At 40.3% G+C, this 20,570-nt stretch overlaps 1 protein-coding gene across 2 annotated transcripts in view; it reads right to left on the reverse strand.

Annotated features, from left to right (window-relative positions):
• The window catches only part of SMG6 (SMG6 nonsense mediated mRNA decay factor), a 3,859,488-nt gene that overhangs the window by 2,148,147 nt on the left and 1,690,771 nt on the right, over nucleotides 1-20,570 (reverse strand). For both annotated transcript variants that reach the window (XM_044054377.1, XM_044054376.1), the window contains exon 11: nucleotides 12,559-12,675. In XM_044054377.1, the coding sequence (XP_043910312.1) occupies nucleotides 12,559-12,675 (117 nt within the window). The remainder of the gene's footprint in view (nucleotides 1-12,558; nucleotides 12,676-20,570) is intronic.

Here is a 20,570-nt window from a genome sequence, read left to right on the forward strand (position 1 = left end):
TTTCCATAGATGGATCAAATCCTGGAAGACCACCTAATGTACTTTCCATTCATAAGGGTCTGCCCTTGTCTTGCTCAGCTTGTCTACCACACAATTTTGCTCCGACGGAATATAGGATGCTGTAGAATAAGATTGCACTGTAAAGCTATATCCCAAGGTAACATGTCTAGTCTGTAAAGGGGGTAGACCCTGGTTCCCCCTTGCTTGTTGATGTACGACATAACTGTGGCACTGTCTGTAACAACTTGAAAAGGTCAAAGGGATCAAAGATGATTCAGAGAGTTGATTAGGACAAGCATTTTTTATATATATATATATATGCATCTACTGGTACTCCCCTTGCTCCAGTATTCCCTTACTGATGGAGGTGCCAGAATTCAGTCTGGTCTTTTGGGGATAGTTTCAACTGTATCAGGTTCCTCTCTTGCCTGCTGAGAGATCAAATGAATGAGCTCATCAGCAGCCAGAGTTACCCATAAGGTAGATGGGCCAAATCCAAATACCTCCAGAAATGCTGATTCTTCTGGAGAAGGATTCTGGGAGGACCAACCACTCCATTGCTTCAGGATCACCAGAATGTCTCCAAATGAGACACCTTCAGTTGGTGATCTAGGGAATCCTTCCCCTTCATTAAAATCAGTGTCTTCTGCGATAAGATTCCTGTGGGGAATCCAAGTGCCTCCTTCTGCACTTTCATTTCCGGAGAACTTCCTTGGTGGGGTGTTCCGGCGAAGTGTCAGAAGAGGGTATGGACTGGCTGGGCTGTCGCTGTGGAGTCTGATGTCGAGGATCACAGCACTGAGACACATGACATGTCAAAGGAAGTTCCGATCCATCCTGCTGAAGCAGCACAGAACACTACTTCAAAGGCAGATCATCCCAGGGAGAAGGAAGCCAATGGAGCCAAGACATGCTTCTGCCCCATCGGCTCCATCTGCCCAGAAGGCAATATTACCAAAGGTAGAGTTCGAAGTCAAGCTGTTCAGGGCTGATGCTCTGAGTGGTAAAGATAGCTCTAAAAACTTCAGAGTTGACTCCAACACCTCGAATCCAACCAGAACTCTTTGGCTCCAAGAGCCACTTGGCTTCAAACTCATCGGAGCTGGGGATTTCAGAGAAATTCTCAGATCCAATCCAGACAGTCTCAGCAAACATAGATCCAAGCACTCTGAAACAAAGTGTCAAATTGGAGAAGGAGCCTGTACTGGATGGGTACAGCTGGCTAAGGCTTCCTGACCAGAGGCAGTAGGAGCTGAGAGAACCCTCATCTGTATTTGTGCCAAGAGAAACTTCCTCCTCATTCTATCCACTTTGGCTTCGGTGAGAACTCTGAAAGAACAAAATGAAGCAATAGAAGGTGATTTGGATCGTAGTTTCTCAAGGAAGGAGATGGGACCCTAGAAGGTACTGGGTCTATCGATGGCAAGTATCAGATCCGAGGAAGTACTTAGGACCCAAAGTAGTTGGACAAGAAGAAATATTAGGTGAAGCTGTGGCAGTCTTGGAGCTGCACAGCTTCAGATCTAACCTGGAGTTTTTGTGTGGAGGCTCTGCTGAAGACTTGAGTCAAAGAACCCGACTTTTTTGGAGCATCCTTAGAAGGTACCTTAGGGGGTGAGCTCAAGATATGGTTTTAGCAAAAGGAGTGGGCAGTAAACTTTTAAAATCAATTTGTTTTTACAGTCCACTACAGCTCGCAGATTGAAACTCTGGCAAATACTCTATTCCTTGTTAAGATGTTCTGGGCCTAAACAACAGACTCAGAGCTCACAAGTGTCTGAACAAGGTAATTAATGGCCACATTTTCTACATAAACTAAGCCATTTTCAGACATGATTAAAGTAACTAAAAAAGCAAGAGAGAACAGTAAAGGTACAAACTATGGTACAAAAAGGAATGCACCAATGTTGCAAGAGGAAGCTATATAAATAAAGTTTTAAATGCTTATGAAAAATACCAACAACAGTATGTAAGAAATACATTAAATGTATACAGAAATGAAAGAGCGAAAAAAATTACTGAAAAAATCACTTATCTCAAAAATTGCTCAAGAGCAATGCTGACCAGGTCTATACATGAAAAGCAGCAAACAAAATCTGAGGTATGTTAGGGGCTGGTGTGTTATGGGTAGGGAGGAGTTCGAGAGTTTCGGTTGGCCATGAGTTATAGTAATGGCAGAGTCAGATCCAAGGTTTGGATCTGAACCCAATGGTTGAGGAATGAATGAAAACTGACAACATCAGATCATACATCCCTAGCTTAAAAAAAGATAACTTTCTTAATCAGGAAAGTACAGTAAAATATCAATTTCTATAAAGTGGAAGGTTTTTCCACCAAAGGGAAATTACCTGCCCGGCAAAGGAACAGCACAGGCCGGCTGTCAATCCTCAAAAGTTTGCAGAGGCATGCACTCTTTGGTGGCAGGAAAGCACAGAAGGGTTTGAAGTTCAAACCTGTCTTTTTAGTCAGCTCAGCTCAAGCTGACTGATGATTTGGGCACGTGGAAGGTGCCCTGAAACTTTGTAAGCAGGCTGGCTGTTATATCCTTGGCAACATTTAACCCATAAAGCTAATATTGCAGCAGTGATCAATATGATGACTCTACACGTCTTCAGAAGGGATAGCTGAAGAGTGAGACAAAATGGAAATGGAATTTAAAAACATGATAGAAATGACAGACAGATGCACAAAGAAGCAATAGGAACTGTGATGCCCCTGCACTGGGGCAGTAATCAAGGAACCTCAACCCTCATCACTAACACCAGTGAGGGACGTGCACATTGGGAGGATGACAAGTACACACACAGTAAAGTACAATTTCCCTTAAGAGCACACAGAGTCTGTCTGTGGCTGGGTTCTCCCTCTCTCTCCAGATCCCCAATAAGACTCCCCACTGGCACAGCTATAGGGTTAAGATCTCAGCTGAGTGGTCAAGCCAAAACCTCCAGCACCCTCTCTGTCCAACCAGGCTTCATGTCCCTGCCCAAGTAGCTGACACACACACACACACTCTGAGATCTGATTTATAAACAAACACACAGCCACTCCTGGGGAAGGCTGGCATAGGTTCACTAGCTATGCCTCTTCTGCCCAGAATATAAAGAAGTACCAGCTGCCACCAACTACCCTTACCAGCTACTATAAGGCCCTTACAAAGGGTGACTAATTCTACTGTGTAATGTTACTATTATCTACATGGTAAGTATGTCCAAGACTTTAAGGCTATTTAAGAGTGGCCTGTACAGTGTTACCAAACACATGCAAGCTCTCTAATAGCTTAAATATCTCTAAACAAAACCAACCACAATTGAAAGGTTTAAATATATTTAATAATAAAAGCACAAGACAATACTGACTAACTCATCACTGTAACAACATAGTTCAGAATCACAAGAAATACTTTAAAACATTGCAGGAAGTCTCACATGAAGACAGAAAACATCTAGACTGATCTTACTATTTTCCTATCTCTAAGAAAAATGCTATGATCTAAGTCTTACTTACAGATACAGGCAAATGCAAGTGCTGAATGGATGTATACACGTCCAAGACAAGATACAAAATGCAATGACTTTCTCTCTGAGATGGTTCTTAAATTAATATCAAACATTTCTGCTGGGTCATCTCAGATAACAACATTCTTATCACCTCTGCCTTAGTTCCCAGGCTAACAGTAACCAACAGAATTTAACACATCTCTGTCAAAAATACTTGTCTCTCAGAAGCTTAACTGGAAGTCATAAAAGAGTTAACACTTTTACATTTTAAACCTAATCATTATTTCTGTCATAAGACAACAGAAACTCTAGCTGTAGTAAACACCATCTTAAAACTCTTTACTTATTTTCTCAGAGTTTGCAAGTTAACTCTATGTCCCAATTTCTACTATGAAAACATACATTTGCACAAGCATATCCATATACATTTCTGGTCGTTTCCAGCAGGGTGCACTGTGGTTACATTTTTGAAGCTCAGCACATAGCATACAGATTACTTACATTTGTAGACAAGCCTATGGATCATATTGATATTTACAATGACAAAGAATTGTTTACAAAATTCTAGCTAGCTAGGCTGGCAGCCTTCGCCGCAATTACTTAGTGTGATTACCAGTATTTAAAGAATTGCAGAGGACGGGGATCTTACAAAAGACAGACATTGTTGAGTGCTAAAGGGAAAATAAAGGCAGTATTTGGAAATATGCATAGACAGACTGCTTGTAAACAGTTATTTTTTGCTAACTCCAGACTCCAGAGCACAACTTAGTCAACTTCAAACAGAAAGAGGCATTTCCCAACAAAGAACCTATGACAAAAAAAAACAATAATAAAATAACCAGAAACCCTACTAAGGTATTACAGATTTAAGAAATTCTATGAAAATCTATATAGAGCAGATGAATGGGGAACCAAGAACACACAGAAACAGAAATGTTTATGGCAGATAAATATGCCAAGGGCAGAGAAAGATGAGACTTAAGAATTAACAGCTATGAAGGAAGCAGATGACATAAAATGGTGATGTATAATCAATCAACAGGGAAGTCTCCAAGAACAGACAGCATTCCTGTGAAATTTAGGAGGGATGAAAAGGGATAAAAATTTGGAATACTTTGTTTTAAAAAATTTTAAAGGGAAGGACTGTACCATCATCTTCAAAAACAGCTGTGGTGGTTGTACTACTCAAAGAGGGCAAAGACTCTAAACCACCTTTCACACACACCAATTTGACTTCTGAACTAAAATTGTAAAGTGTTTATGTCTTAACTGGTTAATACACAGATATGGATTACTGTGGTTTTGTGGAGGGGAGACAAAAATTTGACATTAACAGAATGATGATGATCCAGCGGGAAGCACAAGTGCAAGATGACGCTACTGTTGATGGGTCTTGATGAAGAAAATCCTTTCATTAGAGTTACCTGGGATTTTTAAAGTAGGCCAATGACAGCATTTCCTTTTCCTGTTGGAATAATGGGGTTAATTATGAAGATATACGAAAGGTCAGAAGCAAGAATCAAAGTGGGACAAGCTGTGCTTTAAAAGAGGAACCAGGAAACGGTGCCTTCCTTCTGCTATATTTGCCTTATATTTCATGCTACTGGCAAAGAAAACAAGGGACTCACAAATTCAAGGGTATAACTGGTATGGTATTCATGACAAATTAGCCTTATTTGCGTATGATATTTTTCTGTACTTGATAAATCTAGGTGTGAACATAAAATAAATGAAGATAAAATAAAGGCTAAAGTGGTGAACTATGTTTCCACATATTAATTGGTTCAGCAGTACTATTTATGGGGACATGATAAGATTAAGTACTTGATTATATGTCTTAAAACTGATTCCATTATGGCAGCTACAGAAATGTAGGAAGAGACTAAACAAAAGCTAATGCAAAAATTAAGTTGTTGTAGAGTCTTGTCTATGGATATAGAGGGTAAAGTACAATCAGTGAAAATGTTGCAAGTAACTTTGGTATTATATACAGGTCAGGCATACGTTTATCAACCAGAGGAGAAACTGTGGACCATAATTAAGAAAGAATTGTAATAATTTATTTGGGAGTGAAAAAGGGCAAGATTTTAGTAGGATAGGTTGTTTCTCCCCCCATAGAACAAAGTTGTTTGGAATTACCAGATTTGAAGGGATACTTTAAAAGCTACACCAGTTAAGTTTCACATGCATAAAAATACAAATCAAAGTAGAAATAAATGCTTTTCAAAAGTGGAGGGGTTACTCAGATTAGTAGATGGCGCATCTAGTGCCCAGTGCCAATTATCGTTCTGGCACCCATCAACTCTGAGCAAAACAAAAAAAAATAATAAAGGTCTGTTGCTTCTTCCAATCTGGCACTCCTCACCTCCCTCCAACAGAGAGCCAGGTGCTCTGTGCTTCCGTTTTCCTCAACTCTACCTAGAGGAGCTAAAGGTCTTCAATATTTAAAAAACTATAGCAATCTGCTTGCTACATTGGTATTAAGCAGCTTGCTACAAAGTATACCACACAAAGCAATGAAGCAAGCACTTCAATCCTGAGTGCAAAAGCAGCGTAGCAGTTCATTTCCATACTGACATTCAGAAATTCCATTAAGGTAGTAAATGGCAGAAAAATGCACTACTGACCAACTGGCATTTGGCAATTGCACCCCCTAACACCTTCCGCCCAGGGTGGCTGCCCCCTTTGCCTTAACCTAGCTACATGTCACAGTTCATGAAATAAGGAGCAAAGTAACATTCTGGATGCAAGGTCTCAAGGAGAACCACCACAACATAGAATATTATATTTATAAAGGAGCAGAAAGTATTTTCAAAACTAAGCAAATATAGGAATGGAGAAATGAGATTTTACCAATAGGGATGACTGCAAGCAGGTGTAGTAATTGATTGGAAAGCAGGTGTAGTAATTGATTGGAAAAAATTATCAAAGAAACCAAGGTTGTTGTTTCTTTCGGCTTTTCCTGGTTAGGGGTTGCCACAGGGGAATTCCGGTCCGCTAATGATTGGTAGTTGATTTTTACGTGCCGAGTTCCCAGCCCTGATGCACAACCTTCAACGAAGGTACACCCATTCATGCAGGTCTCCACGCAGAAGACGCTCTAGCTGAGAATCGAACCGGACAGCGTCTTACTGTGAGGCGACAACGCTACCGCAGCACCACCACTGCGGATTTTATCAAAGAAACCAAGGTAATGGGAGCAAATAACTATGGAGGGAAAAGTTATAGAATGGGATGAAGCCAAGCAAAAATATGGACTGTGGGTTGGAGACTGCCTTCCCTACCAGAGATTAATAGAGTACAGTCAGACAGATAGGGACAGGAGAATGTTAAATGAAAGACTAGTTCTAGTTAAATTTTCAGTGAAGTCTAAAAGAGAAGCTGTGGTTAAAAAGGTATAATTAGTAGGTCATTTAAAATAATGCATGATAAGTATCAGAAGAGGTTATAAAAGACTGGGAAATGAGTACAGAAAGGCAATATACAAAGGATCACTGGGAAGATATTATTATGACTGCCAAGTATGCAACAAATTCTAGGTGGCTTAGGTTTTTGCATGGAAGTGCTTGCACAGGTATTTTTATACCCCAAGTAGACTTCACAGAATTTTTCCACAGGTGGAAAGCAATTGTGGGTGGTGTATTGGGAAAGAAGGGGTACCTGGGAATATAGTTTTCGGGAATGCAATGAGCTGATAAATTTTAAAACTTACCTGCTGGATTACTTTGCTGGAAATGTTGGGGAAGCAAATTACTGCAACTAAAGGAAAGATTATTTTGAGTCTGAAAATAGAAATTAAAGAACTACCTACACCACACAGAGTCAAGCGCATGCTCCTCACCTGGGTAACTCAATTTTTCTTAGTCAGCTCATACTTCATCCATCCCTATATAACATTGATTTCCTTCTACAAAACAAACCTTTCTACCAGTTCTCCTCAAATTCCTTCCTATCTTAATCCTCACTTTACATTTCGTCTCCTTTCTGACCTTCCCATTTTATCCATCTCCTTCTAAAATCTCTGTCACTTATAACCAGGTTCTATGCTGGTAAGTACCTAGTATTAGAAACTTCTCTGTGTGGAAGATTTTCAGTCCATGTATTTCTAGTTAATCACTGTATAGTAATCAGATCAGACAAAAGTAGTAGAAGTAGCAAACAAACTCATCTTAAGTAAAAAAAATAAATAAAAAATATATAATTGTACAGAATTACTAAGTATTCGAAAGTAATACAAGCAAGGCAGGCAGTCTGTTTCCAGTCGAAAATCCTTTATTATGTACACAGACAAGCGATCCAAATGAAACAAAAATAGAGTAATACTTTCCTCACAAGCTTTCTAAATATATGGCAAGGGAGTACTTTATTTTGTTGTAAAACAAAGTGTTATTGGTACACATGTTAAATTCACATCCCTTCCTTCATCAGTGTGACATTCAAACTGGTCCTGCCCTACTTAGTAGCTGTCACAATAATATAACCCTTATGTACTTTAAATAAAATTTATAATGATGTGGTACCTCTTATTTAACCAGATTATTAAGTCTGTGATTTTAAACAAGACAATATACTACATGGCTGGAAATATATCAACCTTAGTCCATTTGCAATTACTTGATCATCTTCTCCAAAACAATCTACTGGCTGACTGCCAGCATGGCTTTAGGCCATTCCACATCACTACAACTGCACTATCCTTCTCTGACTGTATTAATAAAAATCGTAATAACAACTTGCTTTCCTCTGCTCTCTTCTTAGACCTCTCTAAAGTCTTTGATATGGTGAATCATCAATTGTTAGATAAACTACAATCTCTTTCCTTAGATACTCAGACACTCAAATGGTTTAAGTCCTATCTAGATAACAGACAACAGGCAGTCCTCTGGGACAATAACTTATCCACTCAACTTCCAGTCACTCTAGGTGTCCCACAAGGCTCCATTCTGGGACCTCTCCTCTTTTCTATCTTTATTAATGATCTGAAAACTACCCTTCCACAAACCACCTGCATACAATATGCCGACGACTCCACAATAATCTGTGCCGCAGCCTCTTTGGCTGAACTCCAGTCCAGTACCCAAAAAGTACTTACCTTAGTTGAAAATCGGTTCCATCAACACTGTCTCCTCCTCAACCCAAAAAAAAAAACAAAACCATTACTGCTCACTCCCACACAGAAGTCTACCCCTATACATTTCACAGTTGCATCTAATAACAGCACTGTAATAGCACCCGACACAACCACCAAACCCTTAGGTGTAACAATTGACCATAATCTTAACTATGACACTCACATAAACTTAACCATCAAAGCAGTTAATAGAAAACTTGGTTTCCTCTATAGGCTTAAACCCTTTCTTACACCCTCTGCCAGAACTACTATTGCACAAACCCATCTAATCTCCACCCTACTCTACGCCTCCCCCATTTATACCACCCTATCCAGAATTAATCTAAACAAACTGGCAACCTCCTTTAATAATATTGACAAATTTGCCACTGGCTCCCCTTTTCGAACCTACCATTGCCAAAATCTGAAACAGCTAGGATGGCTGGAATATGAAAATCAGGTTCTTCTTCAACAACTTACTATCACTCACAAGGTCCTGTACCATCTCACTAATACCCCTGTATTCCGTAACCTTATTAGTCCTTATAAAAACCTTAAAACTCTATGTTCAGCTAACAGGTTACTGGTAACCACCCACAAATCCAACAACAAATCTGGTGACTGCCTTTTTACTAACCTTGTTGGAAACACTTGGAATAAGCTTCCAAAGAATCTAACTTCCCCTTACATCTATACCACTTTTCAAGAACCAAGTAAGAGCCTTCCTTAAATCTCAGTAGTTATGTATATGTACTAAACCAGATTGATACCCTCTCCTCTTGCTTAACTACCTCTAAACCTACTTTGATAATTATATCTGTTTCATATTTCCTTCTCTATATGTTAACGAAGCATTACAATTTATCTAGCTTAATTTCAGCTTTTTATATTCCTTCCTGAACTACAACATAATACAAAGTAGTCGTTTAGACATTACGTTATCCCAAGAACTGTTACTATTTATGTACATAACAGGTTTGATAGATACTAGCTATTTGTTTCACTTTCTCTCTCTGTCTGATATACTGCTCTAAATCTACTATATCTGTCTTTGATAGTTACTTTAACTGCTCTTAATCTCTCTACACCTATTCCAATATAATTATTTCTTTTTCTCTTTTTTCCGCTCTCATCCACTAACTTAAACTAAATGCATGGTAAAGTGTCTTTTTTTCTTTTTTGTTTTTACATATTAATGTATTTTCGTAATGTCTCTCATTAAGTAGATGCATGCTACCTTTATTTCACTTTGCATAATCCTGTTTGGAGCTTTTCTCCCCGGGTCTCTACTGAAAATGGACATATATCCAGACAGACTAGCCCGGTCAACAAATGTAAAATAAAAAAATAAAATTTGGCAATCAAAAAAAAAAATATATATATATATATATATATATATATATACATATATATATACATATATATATATATATATATACATATACACTTTGCATGTAAAAAATCATATTCTATTTTCATAACTTATTGTTAACAAAGATCGCTTTCGTCCTTCTAAACTTCTTCAGGTCTGTGTACAAGAACCCTAAAAACTTTCTATAAAAATATATATAATTGTATAATTAGTTAGTATTGTTATTACACATCCTTTTGAATAAAGTGGAAAAAAAGAGAACCAGAAAAAGAAAAATGTATGATGATGGAAACAAAATATACACTTAAATTACAACTGATTTAAAATGGTATTTAGGTTGGTATTTAAAACCAACTAGTAGAATAAAATAAAATAAAATAAAACAGTTGTAATTTAAGTGTATATTTTGTTTCCATCATCATACATTTTTCTTATTATTTTTTTCTTTTTCTGGTTCTCTTTTTTCCACTTTATTCAAAATGATGTCTAATAACAATACTAATTATACAATTATATTTTTTTATAGATAGTTTTTAGGGTTCTTGTACACAGACCTGAAGAAGTCTAGAGGGACGAAAGCGATCTTCGCTAACAATAGGTTATGAAAATAGAATATGATTTTTACATGCCAAGTGTATATGTATATATTTGTATATATATTGTTTGATTGCCAAATGGACTAAGATTGATATATTTCCAGCCATGTAGTATATTGGCTTGGATAAAATCAGACTTAATCTGGTTAAATAAGAGGTACCACATCATTATAAATTTAATTTAAAGTACATAAGGGTTATATTATTATGACAGCTACTAAGTAGGGCAGGACCAGCTCGAATGTCACACTGATGGGGGAAGGGATGTGAATTTAACATGTGTTCCAATAACACTTTGTTTTATAGCACAATAAACCACTCCCTTGCCTGATAAAAAGTATATATATATATATATATATATATATATATATATATATATATATATATATATATATATTTAGAAAGCTTGTGAAGAAAGATCTATTTTTGTTTTACTTGGATCGCTTGTCTGTGTACTTAAAGGATTTTCGACTGGAAACAGACTGCTTGCCTTGCTTGGAATACTTAGTAATTCTGTACAATTATATATTTTTTATTTTTTTATTTATTTATTTTTACTTAAGACGTAAGTTTGCTACTTCCACTACTTTTGTCTGATATGATGAATATACAGTGATTAACTAGAAATATATGGACTAAAAATCTTCCACAGAGAAGTTTGTTACACTGTTTTGTTTTTGGACCCACTACACTTGTTTAGAGACTTCGGGGATACCACGGAGAATACTTTTTTTTTTTTTTTTTTTTTTAAGTACCTAGTATTCTTACCTCCACTATCCTTGCCTCATCAGTTATGCAATATTCTTCTCCCTCTTCTATACAATATTCTTCTCCCTCTTCAAACTTTACTATCTGCCTCCTAACACTCAAACAAAGCTTACCTCACTTTTATTTACTTCTAAGATCTGCGCTGTAACTCTGATAACCAAAGGAACTCTACCACTACGAAAATGTGTTTTATTGCAAAAATAGTGTCATGTAATTTCACCACAGAAAAAAATAGCCCGCTTTATCTCTGTATAACACCACTATAGAACAACTGCCTGTTTATACCTAGATGTCTTAAGTACTACTTATGTAACAATATCATTGTAAAAAAATCTGTTTTGTCACGAGCATCTTTAATGTAACTGCTGGAATTTTCCTCGCTGGGCCCTCTGCTGACAATGGGCTTTGCCCAGTCAGACTTTCCAAGTCAACAAAGACAAATAATAAATAAAATGAATTGCCTAGACATATTCAGACACTAATAAGGTTAATGTTGTTTTCCAAAAAAGCAATTACTAGAAAATGGAAATCAAAACATAAACCAACTGTAATAGAACTAATGAACGTTGTAAAGGAGACAAAAGAACTGAAAGTGGGATTGTTAGAAAATGAAAGCTCAAACTACACAGGAATAAATGTTATTTGTGGGTTTAATACATTCCGAATAATGTCCAGGATTAGGAGTGAAATTTCAGGGAAAGCAGGACTTGCAGTCAATGCAATGTTAAATTGAATACAACTTCAGGAAAAAAATGTGTAACATTTTTGTTTTCTCTTTTATAACTGCATATATACCAATGTCACTGAGGAATGTGTGAAGGTAGCAAAGGTAATAAAAATATTAACAATACTAGAAATGCACTGCTTCTCTTTATGTATATCCACACCTTCAAGTCAAAAGTTTGGATTCTAAACTTCTTTTGTAAAATGGAGTGGCAGTGCAACTGTAACGTCATCACCTACAAAAATAAGCTACACATCAGAGCAACGCTGATATAAAATTTAGACATCTACTATTGACCCACACTGCAGGTCAACAGTAAGCAAGTCTCCATTACTTTTGTGAAACACTTCAAAGACTACCATCCTGCTGTGAAAACCCAAGCAACACATCTTAAACAAAATAATTAAACGAGCCATTCTTCTATTGTGCTGTAAACAGAAATCCTGGAAACTATGTGTGCCTGTAAAATAACACAGAGACTTTCCTGTTACCTTTTTCTGTTTCCTTCAGCAGATTAGTACACCTCTCCACTAGCAAGGAGAACATTGCTAGCCCCAGTCCTGTTGCCTGTTCCTGTATGACTGAACGGCAGTCCTCTAAATCAGAATCTGAAAACAGAAAAAATGTAAGCATCATTACTGTATTCTTACAAAGAAAACAAGTTTACAATCACTGCCCAACTCTCTACGTACTGTAGTTTCCATAAATTCTTCCAAAGATACTTTTTTTTTTTGGGGGGGGTTAACTTATAAAAATACACAAACAAGGGCAATCTGTTTACACACAGTATAGATGTACCTGTGCAGCTAGCCACCTCCCACTGCACCTTTAGTAATACTTTGTGGGATCACATAGAGAGTAATTACAAATGACAGCCTACATTGTTCTGCTTTCATTTAAAACCACACCGAAGTCTCAAGTGGTATTAAACCCCTTTCTTCCTCTTTTTCATGTAATTGGGTGGTTCTTGGCCTAATCAGCCATACAAGACCACTATATTAATGTGATTTCTGCTACTACTTTGCTCACAGCTTTGCCCCTTCAAAAATGAACATATTAATATTTCTCTTAACACCTAACTTAGGTTTCTAAACTCAACTATAATTCTCTTGTTTCAGTTGCTTAGTATACAAGAATGAAGCTCTGGGTGCAGCATACAGACATGGGCTCAAATGCCAGACAGGAGTGCTGTAGAAGCTGGTTGAATAAGGTGGGAGTGAGTATCTGATGCTGACTCACTCATTTTAGCGGAAAGATGTAAGAGAACCCCTACAACACCTACTGATGGAGGCCAGCTGGCACAGATGCAAAGGAAAGACCTGGGCTAAACAATACACAGTGGACAGTTGAGGCATGGGATCTATATCATATTATCCTAAAGTGAAAATGTCGAACGGCAGAACAGCAAAAGTGCCGAAATGTCAAGGGTCATGTTTTTGAGATTGCAGTACAGTGAAGATTGGGATATTTGCTCTTTCCTCACTGTAGTGCGATCTCGGAGTTGGAATATATATTGAGGGATGTGGGGGGCTGTACCCCCCACAATACCAAATTCGAATTTCGGCATTTTCACTCTTGTTAGCACTCAATATTTTCAGTTTGTGTTGTTATGATATAGATGCGAGGCATGTGCACAAAGTAATGATAGGCTTTGAGTGAATATTATTATGTGGTCCAAACCTGTAAGTTAGGGAGCATTTAAGAAATTATAGAAATAAGCACTGAGTCAACCTATTTGTGACAACTGCTAAACGCATGAAATTTTCTGCTCCACTTTCAAGTGCTGAAACTGAATCAGAAGATAAGATAGGGAACTAAGTGGCTTTAGATAGTACAGCTTGAGCAAAGTATGGGGGGACGACGACTTCTTTCAGCTTTTCCCGGTTAGGGGTCGCCACAGCGGATCACCTGTCTGCTCATGACTGGCAGTGGAGTTTTACAGTGTCGAGTTGCCATCCCGGCGCCCAACCTTCCACAGAAGGCACGCACTCACACCTAGGGCCAATTTTAGAGTGTCCAATCCACCTGCAGCATGTCTTTGGGATATGGGAGGAAACCCACGCGACCATAGGGAGGACATGCAGACTCCGCACAGAAGGCACCCCAGCCGAGGATCGAACCGGAGAACCTCTTGCTGTCAGGCGACAATGCTAACCACTGCACCACCGTGGCCACCCCAAGGTATGGGGGGGACTAAGACACTTTTTTAGCAACATATTTACTGCTTGAAGCACAGAATACTATTTCCATTTTTTACACAAACTTATCAATAAATGTGCTTCTGATTCCTAATAAGTGCACTGATATACAGCTAGTGGTAATGTAATAGATGGAAGGGGTGACCAATAAAAAAAATTTATGTGAATTGTCTATTCTAAAATTATTTTACAGTGATATCTATATATGAAAGTTCTGTTAACAATAAGTCATTTACTTACCACAATGTTCCATCTGAGTTGTTGCTTTTCATTTGTCTTCAACCTGGGGGACTCTGATTTGGCACAGATACGGATTGGCTGTGTACTTCAGCATCAGATCCAAAGTCCAAGCTCCTCCCCTACCCATAATGCCCCGCTCTCCCTTCTCCCCTCAGATCGAGTTTGTTGCAGAATAGCACCAACCATATATAGTCTACATGCCTATAAAACCTGGCAAAACCCCTCTAAATGCCCACATACTCAGAGCCAGCCAGGCAAAAAGGCCTATGTCTCTCTAGTCCACTCCACTACACAACCCAAAAAAGACAGGGGGATGGAGGGAGGGAGGGACGGTTGAAGACAAATGAAAAGCAACAACTCCTATGGAATGTTATGGTAAGTACATGACTTAGTTATCTGAAGTTGTTGTTTTGATTTGATCTTCAACCTGAGGGACAGAGTCCATAGCTACAAAAAAAAAAACAAAAAAAAAAAACAGGGAGGTCCTCATGGAAGGATATTCCGGAGCACAGCTGAGCCAAAAGATGCTCTGCTCCTAGAGAAGATCCAATTTATAATGAGAAATAAAGGTATGCTACGAGGACCAGGTAGCAGAAGGACAGATATCAAGAGGAACCCTGGACCAAAAAAAATTTTCTTTGGCACCAAAAAGAATCTGGAATAAATGCCTGATCCAGACTGGTCTGGGAAAACGGGCTGGATGACTCCTTTTGTGAGTAGCCTGGTGATTTCTATGGCTGCCTCCGCCCATAAACCGGGTAAAATGTCCAGGAGGTGTTTCGGCGAAGAGGGAGGATGAAAAAGGGGATAGCGTAACCTGTGGATATGATCTACAGCACCCAATGATCGTTCATAATGGACTCCCAGGCTGTTGGGTGCAGTGATAGATGCCCCCTGACTACCACCAGAGATGAGCAGTTGGGCAATCCCTCAGGATTGCTGGAAAGGTCTCTGTGGGAAAGAATCCCAAAAACCCTGGTTCTTCATACCCCTCTGCCACGGGGGCGGCATCTGTCATATCTCCACTGTCCCTGGGGGAAGACAAATCCTGAGTGTCCTGAGGAGAACCCTGAGACTTCTGAAACCACGGCTTCTTGACCCCATGCTGAATCCTTGAAAAGGATCTTTGTGGAGTGACAAAGAGGATCCCAATGGCAGACAAGGTCTTCCCATCTTTCTTGCTCTGGGTTAACGTGTCACAAACCGTGTTTCCAAACTAGGTGGAACCGGTGTAGGGAACATTTGTGAAAGATACCTTGACCAGGTCCCTCTGCAGTTTGACTACATGTGCCAAATAATTCAGCGCACGTAAGGCAAGTGGGGCTGGTTCACTTCCCAAAATGGTCCATCGCCCTAGACTCCATGTCTAGAGGGTGGACCGAGGAGCTCTCCTGAGCCAGCTCCTTCTTAGTGGCCACTGCAACCATCATAGCATCAACTGAGGACCCCTTGGACCAATGGGGTTTGTCTGATGGGAAGCTGAGCACCTTGCCCAGGCACCTGGGGATGGGCTCAACTGTGTCTGGTTCCTTTCATGCCCTACTGGATATGAGATCCACTAAGGGATCCATGGGTGGGGGGGTGGGGGTGGTAATCCAGGATGTAGAAGGTCCTGTGCCAAATGCCTCCAGGAATACAGACTTGTCAGGAGTGGGCTTAAGGTTAGACTACCCATCGCACTGGTGAAGGATCTCCATGATGTCCCTAAAGGAGACATCCTTCAGAGGTGATCATAGGAGCCCTCCCCTTCCTCTAAGTCTATATCATCAGTGAGGGACTCCGGAGGGGAGTCTAAGTGCCTCCTCTTTCGTGTATGCTTTAAAGGGGGCTCCTTTGGTGGGAAACTCCAGGGAGGATTCAGAATCTTCAGGGAGTTCCTGGATTGGAACCTCCTGAGGTGAAATGGCAACAGGCTGCCCCTGAGGGGACAGGATGGAAGACTCCAGCCCAGAAAAAGAGGGAGCCAGGGCGGAACTCAGGACGAGAGTGTCAAGGGTCTTGAAGGAGCCGAGAGGACCCTCTCCACCACCTTGAATGCCGAAGGGAAGTGGACCCCCAAAGGCAGAACAGCTGGGGCCGAGGCTGGAGGCTACCTGCCCATCGCCATCAAGGGGGGAGCCAGAACTGAGCTTCCCGGTGCCAAAGCCCCGAGGACAAAGGACGACTCCAAAAGTCTTAAAGTAGACGCCATCCCCTCGGATCTGACACAGAAGTTACGGCTCTGACAGTCAGTCTGCTTTGAGAACGTTGGAGCTGAACCATTCAAGGCAATGGTTCGAGTCGAGGTAGCAGGGACTATCAGCGCCGACCCCTCAATACCTGGGAACCTCAGACCCAAGGGCTCAAAACTGAAGGTTGGATTGGAGAAGGAAAGAGAGAGGAAGGCGGACTGTGTGCTCCCGGCCCTGGAGGGGAATGGAGCAGGCAAGACTCTCACTTGAATCTGGGCCCAAGGAAACTTCAACATCATCCTGTCCAACTCGGCTTCAGACAGGCTCCGAAACTGAAACCACCACCTACTCCAGCTGAGAATGACTTCGAGGAGAGGTAGCGGCTGGGGCCAAGCCCGAGAGGTCTCCAGCTCTGGGGAGAAGTTTGATGATCTGAGCTGAGGAAAACTCTAGCTTGGATCCAGCTGCGACTTGGCGGGAGGCTCGGCCGAGGAAGACCACTCTGGAGACCTCTTCCTTGGCCGATCTAGCTCCTTCAAAAGGGCCTTCTCTCTGTCCCCAGACTTCTTAGCAGAAGTTTGATTCCCAGAAGCTGGGGTGGAAGAAGAGGAGGCCTCTGCAGGAGGTGGGAAAAGGCCCTTTAAATGAGCTTGTTCTTCCTGTTGATCAAAGCGTAGGGGGCTGAAGCCCGCACAAACTGAGCAGGAGGTACCCAAATGGGAAACTGCCAAGGAGACTACACACAGCGTGTGGGCACTGGAAGGTGGAAGCTTATGCCCACAGTCTGCACACTTCCTAAATTCTGGCTTAGGGATGTCCAGCCATAGGAAGAAAGACCCCCCCACACACACATGCTAGGAAGGAAAGCAAAAGTTTTTTGTCAAAAAAAAAAAAAAAAAAAAAAAAAACAACAAAGACCGACCCTGAGACATGGATAGTAGAAGGTAGGGGAAAGAAGATAAACAACAGGGAAGAAAGAGAAGACAAACCCCAAATAGGAACACTTACACGCTAAGTAGCTTGGAGTAGTGGAAAACCCATGCAGTTCAAAGTGAGCGACAAACAAGATCGGGGGGGGGGGGAGTGTGGGGCATTATGGGTAGGGGAAGAGCTTGAACTTTGGATACGATGCTGGAGTACATGGCTGAGTCGGATCCAATGGTGTATCTGAGTCACCAGGTTGAAGATCAAATGAAAACAATAACTTCAGATCACTTTTTATCTTTTGAAAGCACTGAAGTCAGTGGGGAAACTCGTGGTAAGCTGGACTAATTCTGAACCCCCATGTTTCTGTAAGTCAAGTACCCTACTCAAAATCTGAAGCAGAAGAGGTGTAATTTTTATATTTTTATGCATTTTGTAGCTCTGCTCAATTATTCTCTTCAACTACACTTCAACAACTCATCTCCTCTTCATAACATCAGTTAACTCCAGCCGCACTTGCTGACCATTAGCCTTCATCGAATTAACTGTACACATTTGTTCACTGTTAAGTATTACTGTGGCCACTGACTTCAGCAACTGCAAAAGTACAGTTTTGTACCTACCATAAATGTAGATGTTCGAGTGTTCACACTGCTGCAGTCATCACACTTGAGTTATCCTGCCGTCAGGCGGTCCCGCAGTCGGCCAGAGTTGCAAAGTCTTGGTCCGGCATCGGTTGCTGTCGCTTATTCCCTGACATCAGTGCGCCAGGGGTATAAAATATGCATCCGACACCATTTTCTTCAGTTTTTCTTGCCCCAGATGTCAGGTGCCCCCAGTTGGGTAGGCAGTACATATTGCTAATCAAAAATATACATATAAAAAAAAAAAAAAACAATACCTTCAGTTATCAGCAAATACACCCCAAAGGCTGTATAGGATAGAAGGGTATAGATAAGTCCAGCTAGTTCAGAGGGGATGGAGGGAGGGTAACCTGGACTGCAGCAGTGTGAACACTCGAACATCTATATTTATGGTAGGTACAAAACTGTACTATGTTGATCGTGTTACACTGCTGCAGTCATCACACTTGGGTTGAATCCCAAAGCTAAGTTTGGGTGGCTGGGCTATAAAGAGTTAGGATTGGCTAAGAGGCCCTGCAGAACTGCAGTGGCGAATCCTGCTCTGGATTTGGAGTAAAGAGGCAGGTGGTAATGCTTGGTGAAGGTGTGCACTGAACTCCAAGTTGCAGCCTCCAGAATTTCCTTGGTAGGTACTCCTCTGAGAAAGGCTGTTGAAGTGGCTGTTGCTCTGGTGGAATGATGCCTAATGTTATTAGGGACTGATTTTCCATGCTGTGTGTAGCAGTACAGAGTACAGTGTCCTATCCATTTGGATATAGTTTGCTTTGAGATGGCCTTGCCTTGTGATCCTGCAGCATATGCTACAAACAGTTGATCAGTTTTCCTGAAAGCTTTTGTTTTGTCCAAGTAGAAGCGTAGCTGCCTGTATATGTCCAAAGAATGTAGAAGTTTCTCCCCTTTATTATGGGGGTTTGGATAAAAAGTAGGCAAATGGATGGTTTGGTTAAGAGCCACACTAGATACCACCTTTGGCATGAAGGTAGGGTTTGTCCTTAAAGATACCCTGTCCTGATGAAAAATTATAAAAGGTTCCACTGCCATTAATGCCTGTAGCTCTGAGACTCTTCGTGCTGAAATTTTAGATCAGCTGTATTGGCTGGCTCAAAAGGTGGTAGGGTCAGTTTTTCCAAAACAAAATTGAGGTCCCAAGTTGGTGTTGGTGCTCTCCGGGGCAGTCTTATGTTTTTAGCCCCTCTGAGGTACTGCTTTAGCAAGGGATGAGAGAATAAAGGAGGATCCGTATTGTGATGTGCAGAAATGGCAGAGGTGTGGATCTTAATTGATGAAAAGGATAGGCCTCTGTCCAGCATCTCAGTTAAGTATTGTAAAATCTGAGGAATATAAATTAAATAATATCGCAAACCTCCTGAAGTACTCAACAGCCAAGTAACAGGAATGAATTGATGCAAAATAAACTGTTGAAGTCACCATGAAGAAAATCAACGTCCTTGTTGCAGTATATTCCAATTTTATTAACGATAAAAACAGAAGATGAGCGCTTTCACGTGCCACATGCACGCTTCATCAGATCTACAATACAACAACTCTAACTTGCTTTTATAGCTAGATCCACCTACTAAATTCAATTAACCAAAGCAATTAAACAATTATATTAAAACAATCAATTAATTAAAGTAGTACAAATATTTAAAGTACTGATGTATGATGTTTCAACTCAGCCTTACACACAATGTATCCATAGCCACTATTAGCATATATTTATTATATATTTTGTTATTTCTACTAAAATTCAATGGAAATTAATAAAGCTGAGTATCCGCTTACATATAAGCATCTTGTGTAAACATAATATATCTAAAACATATACAAAACATATCAAGTGTATATAAACAACATATATTGCTCATACATAACAATGTAAAGCAAATTGGAATATAAATTGGAATATACTGTAACAAGGACGTTGATTTTCTTCATGGTGACTTCAACAGTTTATTTTGCATCAAAATCTGAGGAATGTTTGGAACAACAGGGTCAAGGCTGTAAGCCTGGTTCCAGGCGCAGAATCTCTTCCATTTTTCTGAGTAAGCTTTTCTGGTGCTAGGCCTCCTGGCCTCCAAAATGACATCCATAACAGCTTTAGATAGAGGTGTTGCCTGTTTGACTAAAGTATCTGCCATGCAGCGAGGTTTAGGGTTTTGAGCTGACCGTGCAGGATCTGATTGTTTTGTTGAGTCAGAAGGTGTGGAATTTGGGGCAAAATCCATGGTGGGCCCTGAGCCAAGTTCCTTAAGATAGGGTACCAGTGCTGACGTGGCCAGTCTGGAGCAATCAGGATCATCTCTGTTTTTTCTTGTCTGGCTTT

Source organism: Protopterus annectens, chromosome 13.part0, assembly GCF_019279795.1.
Source record: "Protopterus annectens isolate FY-2018-M chromosome 13.part0, PAN1.0, whole genome shotgun sequence".
Taxonomy (NCBI): Eukaryota; Metazoa; Chordata; order Ceratodontiformes; family Protopteridae; genus Protopterus; species Protopterus annectens.